The 17,279-nt window shown below is 47.7% G+C and overlaps 1 protein-coding gene across 1 annotated transcript; it reads right to left on the reverse strand.

Annotated features, from left to right (window-relative positions):
* Positions 1 to 708: 708 nt before the first annotated feature.
* NRIP3 (nuclear receptor interacting protein 3) lies at positions 709 to 10,415 on the reverse strand. The gene is made up of 7 exons (XM_042882081.1): positions 9,857 to 10,415; positions 4,770 to 4,949; positions 4,441 to 4,523; positions 2,342 to 2,481; positions 2,068 to 2,120; positions 1,878 to 1,975; positions 709 to 971 (listed from the first exon to the last, which is right to left on the reverse strand). The coding sequence occupies exons 1-7, from the start codon at positions 10,028 to 10,030 to the stop codon at positions 956 to 958; spliced, it is 744 nt and encodes a 247-aa protein (XP_042738015.1). The 5' UTR covers positions 10,031 to 10,415; the 3' UTR covers positions 709 to 955.
* Between the last annotated feature and the right edge of the window lie 6,864 nt (positions 10,416 to 17,279).

Genomic DNA, 17,279 nt, shown 5'->3' on the forward strand with positions numbered 1-17,279 from the left:
ATAATCATAGAATCATTAAGGTTGGAAAGGACCACTAAGATCATCTAGTCCAACCATCAACCCATCCCCATCATGCCCACCAACCCATGCCACTCAATATGACATCTACCCTGTTCTTGAACACCTCCACAGATGGTGACAACGTGATTTTGTGCTCGTTTGTTTCTTTGGGGCACAGTGCAATGATTAATTTCCCTGCTTACTCCCACTGGGAAGGCAGCCAAAAGCCCTTTAGGGACTTTCCCAGTGGAGGGGACAGCCATGCAGCAGGTACTGGAAGATGCTCTGAGCTCATCCCATGCATGCAGGTAGCTGCAGAGCATACCCCGAGTCCTTCCAAGCAGCACTTCTGTGCTGCAACAATGCAGCACTGCAGAAGCCTTACCCAAGGGTAATTTAGTGATTGCTCCTTCTCATCAAGCCAGCAGTTGTGTTCCCAATTACACAGCAGCAATACCATGGCTAACAGGATGTACTATAATTCATAGATGGCATTAGCATTGTTACTGTACTATGAGTAACCTCTTGGTAATGACCCTTTGAATGGGACAGTATCAATTAAGCAAATATAAATGCTTAGCCTCTGGAAAAATCATTAATAAAAATTTCATTCTGATAGCCTCTAATCACTGCTAAGTACAATTACTCATATGAGGCCACTATAAAAATTATTTTTCTCATCAGAAGAAATTCTAAGGTTTTCCCAACTGTTCGTAATAAAGAGAGCACTATAGAAAAGTCCAGAAAATAAGCACACATTTGTTTCTCAAAACCCAAAGATAAACATGACAATATCTCTAAGGTACTGGCTACTGAACAGGTTTCATTTAGCTATACTCAAGCCGTAGCCTCATATAAATATTTTCAAGCAGCGCATTGCTGTTTCATTTGGAACAGCTGCAGAGAATTTCTTTGATGTTGAGCTCTCGTGTGGGGATGGCATTTCCATTTTTCTCTATGCTTCCAAAGTGCTGAAACAGGAAGGAAAATATATTTAATATAATCTGGTTTTGCATGAGAAAAAAAAAAAACTGCCTTGACTGCAGCAGCAAGAAATAATTATTCATAGCTGCAATTGCTACAGAACTGCTGGAATCCTCTCTCATTTGTATTTCAAAGGAGATGGGGAAGCAGCCCACATCATGCACCATAGCCAGCCCAGGGCACACCAGAGTAGTCACCCACAGGGTGGGCAGCACAGATTCATCTTCCTGGAGGGACAGAAAACTGAAGCCACAGCAGCTAGGGGCAAAGTGAGAAGAAGAGGCAATGCCACTACCTCCAGGCAAGGTCTCTCCTGTGTTTTGTAAAATAGCCACCTGGGTTTGTTTGCTGTGCTTTATAAATATTTTCCAGAAAAATGTTTGTTTGGGAATGCTCTCAAAGCAGCACTCAAGGAGTCCTCCTAATGACCTCAGTACATGCTCAGAGGCACTTCCTTATGCATGTTTTTGCAGACAGCCCCTTTACTGTGTAATAGTTACTGGAGTAGCAGAAGCTGGAAAATGCTGCTGGAAAACCCACGGGCTCTGGTGGAGAAGGGGAAGTGAAAAGAAAAGGCTCTGGGGAGACCTCATTCTGTCCTTGCAGTATTTGAACGGAGCTTATGAGCAGAAGGGGAACTGATGTTTTACACAGTCTGATAGTGATAGGACAAGTGGGAACGTCTTTAAACTAAAAGAAGGGAGATTCAGGTTGAATGTTAGAAAGGAGTTTTTTACTCAGAGGGCAGTGAGATGCTGGCATGGCTGCCCAGAGAGGCTGTGGGTCCCCCATCTCTGGATGTGCTCAAGGCTGGGTTGGATGGGATTCTGGGCAGCCCTGCTCCCTGCAGCAAGGACCCTTCCTCCCACAGCACAACTCCCTGGCACACTTACTTCTCTCCTGCCCCAGCACCAACACTGTCCACAAATGGGATTTCCTCCCTCTCCGTCTTGCCCAGAACAAGATGGTGCTTCTCCAGGTTTATGACACACTGCAAATAACAAACACCTTAATGCAAAAGGGAAAGCCACCACAGTTCAGTGGTCTCCAACATGGACAAAAGCCCTGCAGGAAAACCTTTACCTTCAGGGACTTCAGTGTTTGCAGGCCAAAGGAGAAGGGTTTCTCACTGTCTTCTGAAAAATAGGAACATTCATATTTATACAGTCAGAACCATCTCCTCTGCTAACTCCATCCTTCCCTGATGGCTGCCTTGCTAAGTAAGCCCCACTCTAGAAGCGGACTGAATTACTTTGAAAGGAAGCAATTCAATTCTGCTTGAACCGTGTTGTGTTCCCAAAGCTCCATGCTTTCCCTGAGGTAACCCAGCGGGGCCCATACCCAAAATGGCACTCACCCACAACGAGCACTGCGCACTCCACGCGGAGCGCTCCCACTGCCAGCACCAGGCGGTCGATGCGGCCGATCACCCTCTCGCTGCGTGGCAACGAGATCTCCTCCTCCTCACTGGGCAGTACTTCCAGGCGTTCCCTTAACCTGCATGGTGAAAACACTTCTGACATGAAACAGTCACGGGTCAGCCCCTCCGGGAAGCACCAAACTGCATTTGAAGGGTACTCAGTTGTGGAGTGGTCTCAGCTTGTTCCTATTTGCAGCCTGCTGTCAGAAGGCACTCTCAGAAGGTTTGCTGTGCTGTTCTGCCTCTCCTTACCTGAAGAATCTTTTTTCTATGTTTCTCCAAGACTTAAGAAGTGGCTGATCTAAAATTGCTTCTAATGTAGTGTTGGTGAAAGCAAGTGATGCTTCATGTTTCCTTCCATCAGCTGAGCTAACAGCACTGTCCCCATGCTTTACAGCCAGGGCAGGGTAAGTCTTATGTGCAGATAGTGCACCTGTCTCTCTGCAGTGCAACACATAGATCACATTCAGCCCAAGAAAAGAAGACAAGAGCTGTCAGGGATATCTCAAGAACAGAGATTTCTTCTTTCTACATCCCAAGAACTATGCTGACAACACTGATTATTTTAGTTCATCTTTTAAACTGATCTGGAATCTGATGGAGAACCAGTCGGAGGCAGCAATGTCTCTCTCAGATAGAGGCTGTGTTTATTACTGGCTGTTCAGAGGCGGAGAAGCCAGCACTGAGGTTGGGATCACCTGTATCATTGAGCATAGATAGCACTAGGACCAGGAGAGAGCCAAGAGAACAGTCCGGATCCCCTCCATCTCTTCACTTAAAGGCTGTCTGTAATTGCTGCCAGGAGCACATCAAGGAGTTTGGGAGCTCCTGGACCCTAAGCTGGCTTCTTCTGGCCCCAGGTGAATTGGAGTGTCTTTATGGGGGCAGTCATTTCCCTGAGCCTCTCTAAAGCGCCAGGGAAGGCACACAACCTCTGGCTTTGTTCTGTTCCCGCCATGCCCTCAGCACATCTCTTCCTGCTGTGCTCCTGGTCTGGAGTTAAGTTGGACTCACGTTTTATCACTGCTGCACGCATTGGGCTGCTTTGAAGCAAGGCGTGCTGGAGCAATGCCTGGTGTCACACAGGGCCCACTACAGCAAAGGCAGAAAAGCCCAGCATCAAAGCTCTGGTTTTAAGCTGCTTAGTTAATCTGCCTTCAGCTTCTGCCACCTCAAAATATAAACAGCAAGAGAGCAGCAGGAAGCTGGGGAAAGGCAGCAGTGTTGCAAAAATGTCGCAGGATCTGCACAAGTAACGTGGGCAGCATGCAGGCCATCACAGACCACCAGCACACAGCTGGGGCACATTGAGCAGCCCATGTGGTATCCTGCAGAGATAAGACCTCTCCACTTACACTGCTATTAATTGATAAACTGGGCCGAGTTGCTTCACAGTTTGTAGTGAATGCAGCCACATTCCAGCCACTATTGTGCAAATAAGTAATTACGGCTTTGACAGAAGAGGTGTCTTTTGCCTGTGGCTGTGCAGCAGTTCTCAGGCAGCAAGTGCAATTGCTTTTTACACAGTCATTGCAAGTTAGTGATAAAAAGCAGTGACTGCATGGGAATTAAGTGCTCAAAACTCCCCAACTGCCTGTCTCCACTCTCTGAGATCAGCAGGAGCTTTGCTGCCAACAGCTATCAGTCTGTTCCTAACATCCCTTTCCTTTCCTTTCAGCAGGGAGAAGTCTGTTCCTGGGAGCAACACCAGACACCTCAATCAGAGTGCACAGCCAAGTATCTGCTTTATAATCAGTGCTGGAGTGAGTGTGACCAGCAGCAAGGCCCTCACTTAGCAGTGCTGCAGAGTTAAGCTGGACCCCAAGAGCTTCACTGTCTTCCAAGTACACAGAAGGCCAGAGAGAACTTAGGTTCTTTCACCAGAAACACAGACACTGAAAAAATACAAGTGCATTCAGAGCTCTGAATGGTGCTTTCAGAAGCTGATCAGTTCTGTACCTTTCCATCCCAGCTCCCTGCAAGGCCATTTAAATACAACCAGGTTGTGATTTGGTGCTGCAGTAGTAGGTCCTTACCCCAGCCGGTCCAGGCAGGCTGCTGACATCAGATTGTGCTGTGAGCCAGTGTCCACCACAGCCTTCAGCTCCTTCCCAGCACACTGCAAAGAGCAAGCAGAGATGAGAGACAATGTGCAGGAGGGAAGGAAGACTGCAGAAACACCAGAGTTTCCCCACATCAACCCATCCCTTGCTTGTTCTCTCCAAGCCATGGCTCAGGACACAGTTTGCCACATGCATAAGACCCACTGGATCACCGGCATCAGCCACAGGACATGAGAGCCAGCTGTGAGGCTATCAAAACTAAAGTGGGGAGGAGGGGGAAGCGGCAGGGTGGGGAATGTTACCTGGCAGCTCACCACCAGGAGCTCCTCATCCTCGACGCTCCTGGAGCTCCCCAGTTTGGCTTGGTTCAACCTATTGCTCTGTGCTGGGGCATCACTCTTGGAAGCCCAGCTGCCTCTGCTGCCTCGCAGCTTTGATAGGTTTGTCTCCATCAGGCGTCTCTGCAGGATGTTGTGTGGTTGCTTTAAGGACACACAAAGAAAGAGCAGAGCGAAGTCAGGGGGGAGGTATGCACTGCCAACCTGCCTGCTTTCTCCTCCAGTGCCTGTGGGCCCCACTCTCATAGTAGGGCTGCCCCAAAGTCTCTTCTCACTATGACTGGGAACTTTCCAAACTTCCAGACTACGTGGATTCCTGCTGGGCTGCACCCATTTGTTTTTGTGCCAGCCCTGGCTAGTCTGGCTTTGAGTAAAGAAAACTCTTTTTTGGAGAGAAGCTCACTGCCTCTCAGTACCTCCTCTGACTGCTTTCCCAAATGCCTGTTTTATATTTAATGCTCATCATGGATGGATGCACACACACTGCTGGAGGTGAAATGACTCCACTTGATTATCTGCTCACTTCTCTGCCTGGCTGAGCTCCCCCCTTATGCTTTCTTTTCCTTGTCATTTTCATTTGTCCACGTTAGACCTTCCTACTCGTTCATTCTTGAACTTTTTTGCATTCAAATTAAATATGCCCATATTACAGACATCTGCAGATGCATCTAAACTGGCAAACCCCAAGTTCTGAAGGAATTTCAATGGGATTAGGATAATTTTGAGATCCTGGTGCTGTAGTTCCCCAAATTAGCCAGCATGAGCCCTCACGCAATGCCTCATCTGTAACATATCTCAGGCAGCATGTTAAATAACAGTGCTCACAGGAATCTAATGCAACTTGGCATCTCCTAAAATAACTGCAGGCACGCTAGTGCTTCAGATCCCACTGTTGGCATAGCACCAGTGGTCAGGCTGGACTTGAGTGATGAGAACAGGTATGCATTAAAAACATCAGTAGCTACTGGGACACATAAGCTCCTTTTCATTGTTTTTCTGCATACAGTTTGTCACTTGACACGAGATTTCTTTATCATTTCCAGCTGCAGATGCTGTGTCTGACTGGCACACTCAAAAGCGTATCTTGCATAAAAGATATATGGACAAATACCTGGATGAAGTGCCCACTGGATGGAAACCTGTCCATCACTCATTGGTCACTGCCTTGCACTCTGTCCTGGCCAGATGTATTTGGGGCTGACCGACATTTCTGCATGGCCATCACTCAGAACACTCTGGGTGTTCTTCTGACATGGCCAGCCTGACTCATGCTGCCAGAGCCCTTTGACAGAGCGTGCTGGAAAGTCACCCTGCATTCATTGCTATTCCGACTGCCATATACCCTTGACTTCAACCTACACATTTTTTACTCCAAGTTCACCTACAGGTGTACTGTTGGGCTTTCTCAAGCCTTAGATTTATGATGCCTATCTGGGATCCATCACTGTAAGGAAAACACCCAACATTCAGCAAACATGAGTTACACCACCAATTTTGTTGACGTTTTTCTTCTGAAAGCTGCAGTGCATGCTGCCTCCAAGGGAGGGCAAATATGGCTTCGTTGTGCTCCACTACATAAATAATCTCATAGAAGGGATTGAAAAGGTTCCCTGCAGCACCGTTCTGTCTTAGGCTATTAATTAGTTAGCTTTAGCTTGTGTTTCCCTCGAATCTTGCATGCAGCAAAGCGAGGGGTGTTAGTCACAGAGATGACTCAAGTGATGGATATGAACATGGTGAACAGATAATGTGCAAGGGGACGTTTGCAAATGTGCACTTTGCTGAAAACCTGCAGTCAGCCCCTTTATGGGAGGGAAGACCTCCTTAGTTACAGATGTGGAAGCCAGCAGCATGCTCCCTTAGCTCAGGTCAGCAGTGCACACAGGACCAGTGCGCCAAGTCATCCAGGTTATTGGTGCTGCCTTTCTACATGCCGCACAAAGCTCCTTAGAGCTTTATAGAATAATAAAGTGTTACATGCCACTATGCACATAGAAAAATATAGGTTGGTTCCTGTTGTCATTCAGAAAAATATAAATACAAACCAGGATTTTTTTCATAAAATAGCTCCCTTTCCATTCTTGAGACTTTGAAAACACCTACAATCCCCAGAAAAGTCAGAGTAGAAACCCAAAAGAAATGAGCGGAGACACCTGGTGTTGCTGAACATATTTACCACTGTCTGTCAAAACCATAAATAACTCAGTCCAGCTTTGTTCCTCTCTAATTTATAAACAAGTACGTCACTGCAGCTCGCAGTGTGCGTGTCTTTGGCAGCATCTCACTATTTGGGCTTTGGGACCTGGAGATGACAAGGGCTGTCACAGAAGTCTCACTCAGGTGAAGACAAAAGTCAGGCAGATGCCAGCCCCCCTTCCCCTCACCAGTCAGAGGTACACATCTGCACAGGAGGTGCATCTCTGAGGGGCCACTGCAGGCCACAGAGCCTTCGTCACCACTGCTGGCCAGTGTAAGGCTCACCCTGAAAGGAGGTGACATTAGGTCAGCGATGTCTGCATTGGACAGAGTGGGTCACTGCTGATGGCCAGGGCTCAGAGCCCTGCCTCGTACAGAAGGGAATCTGGATGCCTGGCCCTGGGGACTGGCTGCCCCTGTGCTTCTGCTTATGACAGGAGGAAACAGACAGCTTCTGCTGAGCCCCGTGGGAAAGGAGAGACCTCCTGCGTCAGAACGTGCCGCTGCCTCTTGGACAAGAAACAGGAGGGCTGTAAATCAGAAAATAATCTACACAAGTTGGAAGGGCAGAGAGGAAAAATTCAGCATGCTGTGACAAGAAAACAAATCACAAAAGATACCAGGAAAGCAACTTTCCCTTCCCCCTTTTTTCCCTGGCTCTCTTCAGCATGTCCTCTCCCCAGCCACTACCCATGCAGGGCCAGCCATCCTCAGCTCTGCATTTCCAGGCACCCATCACCAGCCCTGACTGCACGCAGCCACCCCAGAGACAGGCCTATCCATCCCCACACCTGTGAGATGCTGCCTCCTTTCTCCTGCTGAGGCTGATGGAAGACCACTTCCCAAAGCGGTGCCACAGGAAGGTGTGTTCCACTGCTTCCATCACTGCTTCCCCAGCCTCAGGGATCCCCTGTTCCTCCAGGGGTATGCTCTGCCATAGGCTGCCAGGAGATGTTCAAGAAACACGTGTGTCTCAGGGATGTGGGTTAGTGGGAACAGTGGTGTTGGGTTGGTGGTTGGACTAGAAGATTTTAGTAGTCTTGTCCAGCCATAATGGTTCTGTGACATCTCCTGTAACAGCCATTGGCAGCTGTGCTCGCTGCCAACCTGGCAACGTACAGTGCTGGCAGCATTGCTTTGCTGTGACCCATGGCAGTAATCTGAAGCTCATGGCACCAGCACAACCTCATGTCTTCTCTGGTGCTGCAAATAGGCCAAGCATGTGCTGATGCTGTCACTTTGCAGATTCCTCATCTGTGGCATGGAACTTAAGACAGTGGCTAGGGCAATCCGCTGTCCCCTGCTGTGGCCATGAGACAAGGTGGCTTGGCAGTGAAGTGACCCATGTCAGCTCAGCTCTCATCCCATCCTGGATGGAGATAGCACAGCCAGAGGAGCCGGGGACAGGCCATGTGCCTCCACTATGCTGTACTCCCTCCAAGGACATGGAGGGGATCAGGAGCCACACACCTCCCTGGGGCCACTTAAGAGCACTTCTCTCAGCCCCATATCTGACATGACCAATGGTGCCTCTCTGCACTGAAAACAAAGCCATGACACTGGGGGGACCCTGGCAGCCACAGCAAGGAGCTTGGTGTTGACTGCAGAGCTGTGGCCAAGTCTGGCCCTGGGGACAGTGGGGACAATGACCTCATGTCGTAGCACCCCTGCCTCCTGCTACCTGTTGTGAAACGCTTGGGTTTCAGCCCCACACGAGCTGTGACAGGCTGTTCAGACTCTGCAGATAACAGCAATAACCACGCTATCATGCTCTGAAAGTCATTGCGTAGCTCCCCGACAGATAACTGCAGCTCTATGTGACTTGGCATAGCTCCTTTCAAGCCCTCCTCCAGCCAGAAGCTATGTCTCCCTGCAACTGCAGAGCATTTGGGATGGCAAAAATCACTTCCAGGCAGCAATGCAGAGAACAGCACGCTCATGGAGCTCAACTCATCCAGAGCTGAGACTGAGCCAGCTGAGCAGAAAGGCTGTGATGGAACAATATCAATCCACTCAAAGTAAAGATACACCTTTTTCAATGAATATATATCTACTACAGAAATATAACATATAAATATCTATATAGTTTCTTGCAGGGAGCAAGAATTTTGCAAGAATTAGGGCAAACATTTAAAGAAGCAGAGGAGATTTCTGCAGTAGGATGTTATTTTGTAGACTTTGCTTCTTACATCAGAACTTTTGCTGTTACATTTTAGTACAATTCCCATGAAGAAAAGCTCCAACATTTGTGCACATCAGTATTCAAAGGATCTCTGCAGCCCCTGGACGTGAAGGAGGATGTGGTATATCAGCTGCAGGATCACAGGGATCATGACATATGTATATATTTAAAACCTAGAACTGAGTTTCCTCATAAAAATCAGCAGATGTGCATCAGCTGCCGTCAAAGTGCAGCCTGACAGTTTTATATCCATAAGTACTGCTGCACCTCTCGGAGCCTTTTATGATCATGCTGCACATACATCTGCACCGCAGAGCAATAAATGTATATGTATGGTATGAAGCCATTTTGATTTACTCTGCTTCTGAGGGGATTTTTGTAAGGAAAGCAGCATCCCATTTTCCGACATTTGTGTAAATGCCAAAAATTAAACAGCTCTCAGCTCCCAGCTCCCAGCACAGATATCTGAAAGCACTACTGGCGAACAGCAGCCCCTGGCGATACCCATCATCGCATTCCCACTCCCTCTCCTTCACATACATTCCTATACCGATTTCCCCAGGCTATCAGCTCATCCTGTTAACAGTAAAACAGCATGAAAAAAAAGCCTTCCCCCTGCCCTAAAACTTTCTCAGTGCCCTCATTTGCTCTGGGGAAACGTGGTAAACCTTACAGTGTCCTTGGAAGTCCCCAGTTTCTTCAGTCCATCCAGGGGAAGGAGGTCTGCAGAGTCCTTGTGAATGAACTGCACTGCCTGCTTCATCCTCCTCTGCTGGCGCAGCGAGGCGGCCTCCCGGATCTCTACTTCTTTCCTCGTCGGCTCCGTCAGAACGCCTGAATAGAACATCTTGCTGCTTTTGTGCAGCTCCCACAGAGTCGGAGCGAGAGGCGATGCGCTGCCTGCGCTTTATAGCCCAAGCGCCGTGACGTGGGGAGCCCAGCAGGTACTCCGGCCCCGCCGAGGAGGGCTGGGGCTCAGCGCTATGCGTTGCACACGCAGCACGGGCAGCTCATGCTCGGGGAATAACGAGTGCCGTTCCTCCCCGCCTGACTGCAGGATGAGCCGCAGGCAGTGCTCCCAGCACCGCTCCGGGCTCCTGATGGAAGCCCCACCGCTGGGCCAGCAAAAGGTGACAGCGGCTGCATCGGAGCTCAGCCGCTTTTCACAGCACCTCCGCGAGGTGGGGAGAGAGCAGATGAGAGCGCAGGATGCAATCAAATACAGACGGACTGTTTCGCAGGCTCACGCAGGAGCTGACATGAGCACCCACTGAACAATGTGCGTGCAGGAGGACAACGAGGCCGGCAGGTTGCAGGGAGCTGTAATTTTTTCTCTTCTTATGCTGACTTGGCTCTTCAGGCAACAGGAGCACTGTTCTGCTATGGGCACGTGCATCAAGGAGTTAAACACACCTGATTTGTCACTGGGGGAGCTGCCTGACACTCCCTCACCTGATTAAATAGAGATGTATGACCATGCTGGCCCTCTTCCAAAAGCAAGGAAGTGCAGAAGAAAACAAAAGGACTTCCACTAAATCCAGGGGGTGGTTTTAATCGCAGAAGGGTTTAGGTTGGAAGAGATCTTAAAGCCAATTCAGCCCCAACCTCAGCCATGGGCAAAGTCACCACCCACCAAACCAGGCTGCCCAGAGCCCCATATAGCGTGGCCTTAAGCATCTCCAAGGATGGGACAAGAATAAATCAGATAAAGGCTCCATGTTGGAGGGGCACCCTACCTGGCTTATTAGCAAATGCCCCCAAAGCTCTGGTTTGCAGCACAAAGAGTGAAGCTGCAAAGCAGGTGGAACACAGAAAGCATCCCTCACTCTACAGCTCCAAGATTACAACCTGTGTATAAAGTTAGCAAACAAGTGTTTATATCCCACTTCACAGCTGTTCGCATGGGCTTAGAACCCAGTCACAGTTGCAGCTTCACCTGCATAAGGAAAGAAGAGCTGCTGAGTTGTTTTACACCCTTGTTTGTTCTCCTCACTCAATGAAACACAAGCAACAGGCAGGCATAGCAAGAAGTGGGTTGGCTCCCAGCCCTCTCCACTGCTTATTTATTTATTTATTTCTCATCTTTCCTTAAAAAGAAGTGATTTGTTAGTCTTTGCCATGCCCCAGAAAATTGAACAGGAAGAGGACAGAGTGGCATAATGCAACAGAAACAGAGGAAGCAGCAAGCAAGAATCCTGGAATAAGGAAAAAGACAAAACTGTAGAGGAAAGGGAGTCCCCTCCAGAGGAGGGACTGGGGCCACAGAGAGCTTAAGAAAATGAAATCAGTAATTAATGTGGAAAAATAAATGATCCCATCCATCAATGTAGGCTATATAACAGCCCACTCTAGCAGGTACATAACAGGAAACAAAGTTTTTTACAGTGAGGGTGGTGAGGCACTGGAACAGGTTCCCCGGAAAGGCATTGGATGCCCCATCCTTGGATACACTCAAGGTCAGGCTGGATGGGGTTCTGATCACCTGATCTAGTGTAGGTGTCCCTGCACATTGCAGGGGAGGTGGGCTAGATGGCCTTTGAGGGTCCCTTCCAACGATTCTGTGCTGATTTGGAGACTAAAAAATAGCTTTTTTTCTAAAGAGCTGGTTAGTCACTGGGTCTTTCCAAGCTCTCTGTGGAGCTGAAGACACCATGGAATTTTCTTTCCAGCTCTTCCCAAATAAAAAGCCATATCTCTCTCCCACAGTATCCCTCACACTGCCTTCTTCAGGAACACCCCCTGAACAGGCAGCCAGGAAACTGGAGGGAGCAGGAGATGTTTCTCCCCATCAGGTGTTGCACTCAGCTCTAGTTATGCTGTGCAATAAGTACTGCAGGACAAAAATTTCAAAAGGGCCAATTTTAAGACATAGCACTCCCCCTCCCACATATATGCTGGAGTTGAGCTGCAAATATTTATTTTGAAGTAAGCTACATGTATATTCTGAGTGCTAGCCATAACTGTATCATTCATAGTTTCCCAAATCTCAGTGGATTTCATTTCCCCCTTCCTGCCAAAGGCTGCTTGGGTGTGAAGGCTGCCTCTGCTGCCGGGGCTTTCCACACCATAAATTTTACATGCAGGTCATTAAAGATATAGGAGGGATCTTGTTAAGGTGAAAGCCATGCGAGTCATTGCACAGCACACAAACATGATTTTCTCTCTCTAACACAGAGGGACCAAGGAGCAGCAGGGTATGCAGGAATGCCACTGCTGATGAAGACTGAAGAACCACAGGCTGTTGCACTGACTTGCACCTCATCAGGCCCTGACCTGGTAGAGATTGCTATACCCTGCAAAAACCAAAGCTTCAGAGTGCACCTGCAGGAGTGACTGGGCTGAACAGCATTCTCCCTATCCACATGCTGCAGTATTCCGAGTCTGCTTTGATTGATTTCTTGAAGGAGTTTACTGTCACCCACCAAAGGGCCTATGGACTTCCCACACCAGGGGAATCACAGGATCATTAGGTTGGAAATTACCTCTAAGTCCAGCCGCCCATCTACCATCATATTCCCCATTAACCACATCCCTAAGTGCTACATTTCCATGTTGCTTGAACACCTCCAAGGACAGTGATTCCACCACCTCCCCAGGCAGCCCATTCCAGTGCCTGACCACTTTTTATGAGCAGAAATTATTCCTAATATCCAACCTGAAGCTGTGAGATAATTTCACTATCACTGGAGCTAACAACGCCTACACAGCAGAGTATCTAAGATGCTGAAAAACAGCCAATGCAACAGCAGGGACTGCACAGCATTTGTTCCAACAGAGAGGCAGCCTTGTTTTCACCCCCACATATTTTCCACGCCTGGTCAGTGATTTTCTCACCTTCTTCAGCCCAACGGACAAAGGGTTGCACAGCAGCCATTACAAAGCCGCAGTGATGCAAGCAGCCAGCAATCTTTCTGTGTTTGTTGAATACAAAGGAGTCCATTCTTGATTTAAATACTCCAATACGACAATCCATTTCTGTCCGCCAACACAGTTAAGCACCTGCTGGTGAAGCACAGTTAAGCACCATGCCTTGCTGAAGGGGGATTTCAAGCAGATGGTTCCCTGGGCAATACTCCTTCCCAGCATGGTGAAAACCCACTCCTTTGTACACAAAATATCAGTACACACAAACCCCTTGGGGTATTTGCTAAAGCAATGGCAATGAAGCGTTGCCTTTTCAGTGCTTAATGTATACATGGGAAACTTAATAGATCAGTGTTTGCTTTTAGATCTGTGGGGCTAATTAATCATAACTCAGTTGGTCAGATTTTTCCTTGAGTCAACACCTTGAACATTAGTGGAGATAGAATGAGGATACGTGACACCCAGAATGACATCTATGCCTAGCTACAGTCATGGAAGTAGTTTACTAAACTGATTCTAACTTGGCAGCAAGAAGTTTTAAATATTTACCCATAGATTACTGTAGGCATGAAACAATAGGTTGTTATTTTCTCCTCTTCCTTTCTTTCTAAACTACTGAACTATTCTCATAATTAACTGGCAACACAAGGAGGTGCCCACAATGGACCAGAAGTCCAGGAGAAAAGCTTCCCTAAGTACATCAGCTAGAAAAGGATAGTCCAACAATACCTATCTCCTCACAGCGAGCAGTACAGGTAGGCAGGACAAGGAGCAGATTACACAGCAGAAGGAATCCTAAACCCTGTCTTTGGGTGACAGGTTGAGAGTGGACACTGAAGTGCACGGCCATGGTGGAGCACAGGGTATTTGGAAGCTCCTTGCCACACGGTGGAGCTCCTAGTCCTGCAAGGACTCACACATATCTTGGACCCGCTCTCTTTCTTCTTGCTTTCTAGCTAGAGAATTTTCCTCTGCTGAAGTATAAATCTGCTGCAGAGATGTTTCTCATTCTAGATGCTTTGGAAGTCTATGATTGCCAAAGAGCAGTATTTGTGGGGAAGGGGAGTGAGCTCCTCAAGCAAGGTCTGTGAAATGTACCGCCTGGAGAACGCAGATCTCAGACATGAGGTAAAATCAAAAAATATATATCACTATTTCTTGATCAGGACTAGAACAGATCATCTCTGAAACAGTATTGCCTTCAATGGCAACACAAATTGCAGTATCTCCAGGGATAAAATGAGTTTAACAGCATCAGAATTTCCAAGTTTTTCTGCAAAAGCACCCAGAAGAGGTGCTTATTTCAATTCATGCCAGTGTAGGACTCATCAAGGAACAATATTCTTACTATATCATTAAAAAGGGAGACTGAGAGCCCCTTCTGCCTCTCCCACTTACAGGAGTACTCACAGAAGGACTTCATGAGACAAATATTTCCTCCTTCAGAGGGTAGGAAGAGAGTGGCAGAGAGACTGGGCTGTTTTGTGATGGTCCTTTGTCAAGTCTGAAATTGCTCTGATTTCCCCATGGAGCAAAAACAATAATCGATGAACTCTCAATTTCAGTGCTTTAAGTTCCAATATAAAGAAAAATTATCACCCAAAATAAAGATGTTTGGGGACTTGGGATACATTTAAAAAAAATTATTATTACTTCTACGTTTATATCCAAACATCTTTATTCTGGAGCTTTAAGACAAATCAAAACACGAGCCCAAGATGTTTTACTGTATTCATTTCAGATACAACTCTGATTTACATCAGCATCGGAGAGGAGGTCAGCACGGTGTAAGTCAAACACAGGATCTCTCACCTCTGTGGCGCTCCTATGTTTATTTTATGAAGCCACAACTCCAACACGCTCAAGCACTGTGAGCATAAGTGAGCCACCATTGTATCCCCCTCCATATGGCACATGCAAAATTGCAACAACTCGTAACTGCTAAGATTTAGTGAGACACATTACTGGATATACTCAGTGCTAATATTTGCTATCGCACAGAATTGCCAACAGTACTTCAATGTAGCTTTCCGAACACAGCGGTTGTGTTTGCCGTGTTGTGGTTTAGTTAAATATCTCCACCTTCGAGTCTAGTGAACTGAGATACTTCAGCCTGTGCTGAATCTGTATAGGAAGCCAGCTGCCCCAGGAAAGCAAAGAAGGCGAGAGTATGTACATGACTGGTACCAACAATGAGACATGGTGCTATTGATTACCTGTGCTTTGAGGTGTTCCTGCCCTACTTTGGCTGCCATTCACTGCGAGATCATCTGTCCAACTACAGATACTAATCAAGCTGAGCAGCTGAAAAAAGGGGGAAAATATTTTGCTGATTGTACACACAATTGTGCATTTCCAAAGACAAATGTTCAGAGTCCAGTGCTGACACAGAATTATAGAATGGTTTGGGTTGGAAGGGACCTCAAAGATCATCAAGTTCCAACCCCCTACCGCAGGCAGGGTTAGTGCTGCCCAGCTCAAGCAGGGCATCAGAACCTCCCACCATTTCCTCCAGCTTTCTTTCCTGTCTGGAAATCTACGACTTGCAACCTGCACATCTTTTTGCTGGTAACTGGGAGAAAGAGGGGAATAATCTTGACCCACTGCCAGAGCTCATTTCAGAAGTCTCCTCCCACTGTGATCTGAAGAGGTGCAATATCTGTCCCAGTGACATGGATTTTCCAGGCCCCATATTTGCATTTTATGAACACAAAATGATACAAAATAGAAGCTCATTCTCTCAATCAATCTCTTCTCCAGAAAGGTGGACTGGTTACCATAGCTGGGACCAAGAGCAGCTAAGCAAAGAAAATGTATATGGGATCATGGTGTCATTGTTCTCAGTATGTTGCCTGGGAGCTCCAGTTTCCCTAAAGAACATTTCATATTTTGGGGCATGTCTTGTAGAGTTTTCAGTAGACTAGGAAATACTCATCTAGATGCTGCCAGAGCAACTGCAGCCATCCCAGGAACAGCAAGATGCTTTCCTTCACTGTATTAACACATCTGTGCATGAGCTGCTGTGCAATGAAGCGCCCCCAGGTTTCTGCAGACACTTAGTTTTAGATCTCTCTCCTGCTACAGAAGACCTAAACCAAAACTTACCACTGTTGGGCAGCATGGGTCTTAACTACATTTTCCCCCTAGGTCCACATGCTGCCCTCTCCTGGGCAGTGCTGCGGATGGTACACAGGGTCACCACTGCCCACGGCAATGCCCTGATCTCCATGGTGTGAATGGGGTAGATAACAGGGGGAGCTGCAGGAGGCTAGCATTCACAGGAACAGCTGCCACTACAGCCTACACCTCATTATCGAAGCTCCTCAAAAATCTCCTTGTTGGAGAATATGCCAGGCAAGAATGAACCCTGCGAGGTGCAGAGGGAGACGCAAGGCTGTAGCAGGTTAAATGAAAGCGTGCCACAGTATGAGCTTACATTATCCCTAAGCCAGACTGAATTTTACTGCTACAATGTGTAGAAACACATTATGCTGGGCAGAAGAGCTATGAGCTAAGAGCAAATGGTCAGGCTGTGTCCTGAACAGAGGTGGGACAGGAATTTCGGAACTGCCACGTCCACCCGGTGCTCCAGGCGCTGCCTGGGGAGCTCCCTGCACTAGCTGAGGATGACAGCAATGCCTGCAGTGTTGAGCTTACAGTTCTTAGACCGAAGTTTCCTTCTTCCACTGAATGAAGTTGCTGTTCTCAGCATGGATGAGCCTTTTCAGGGTTTTATTTTTGTAAGTTTGCTGAGAGAATTAGCACCTATGGGAGCCCGGGCACAGTAGCTATGCTATGTAAGCCAGACAGCCTCCTGAGCACTTTTCTGCCAGCCCTGTTTTCACTAACGGGTACCTCTGCTTTCCACACAACCCTCACACCAGCACTCCATCACTAACAGCTAATGGGAGGCCACCCACATTCATGAGCAGGGCTGTGCCTTACACAGGCTTGTCTTGTGGGACACATGGTGTCAAGTTCCCAGCTTTCCAGACTGTTCTCTGAATTCCACATTAAACCCCAGATAAATCATGATCCTGTCTTACCCCAGGCTGCTCTTCACAGCCAGCCTGCTCAGATCAAGCAGTTGTGGGTTTTGCTCCAGGCAGCACCTCCAGCAGGCAGCTGGCATCTTGCAGCATGTCTTTCAGCTGGTGACAGGACACACGTAGCTAGAAACCCTGGTCATGGAAAGCGTGTGAGGAGGGTGCAGCAACAAGGAACTCCTAATC

This window comes from Lagopus leucura, unplaced genomic scaffold, assembly GCF_019238085.1.
Source record: "Lagopus leucura isolate 7727_CA_CO unplaced genomic scaffold, USGS_WTPT01 Super-Scaffold_100033, whole genome shotgun sequence".
NCBI classification, from domain to species: Eukaryota; Metazoa; Chordata; class Aves; order Galliformes; family Phasianidae; genus Lagopus; species Lagopus leucura.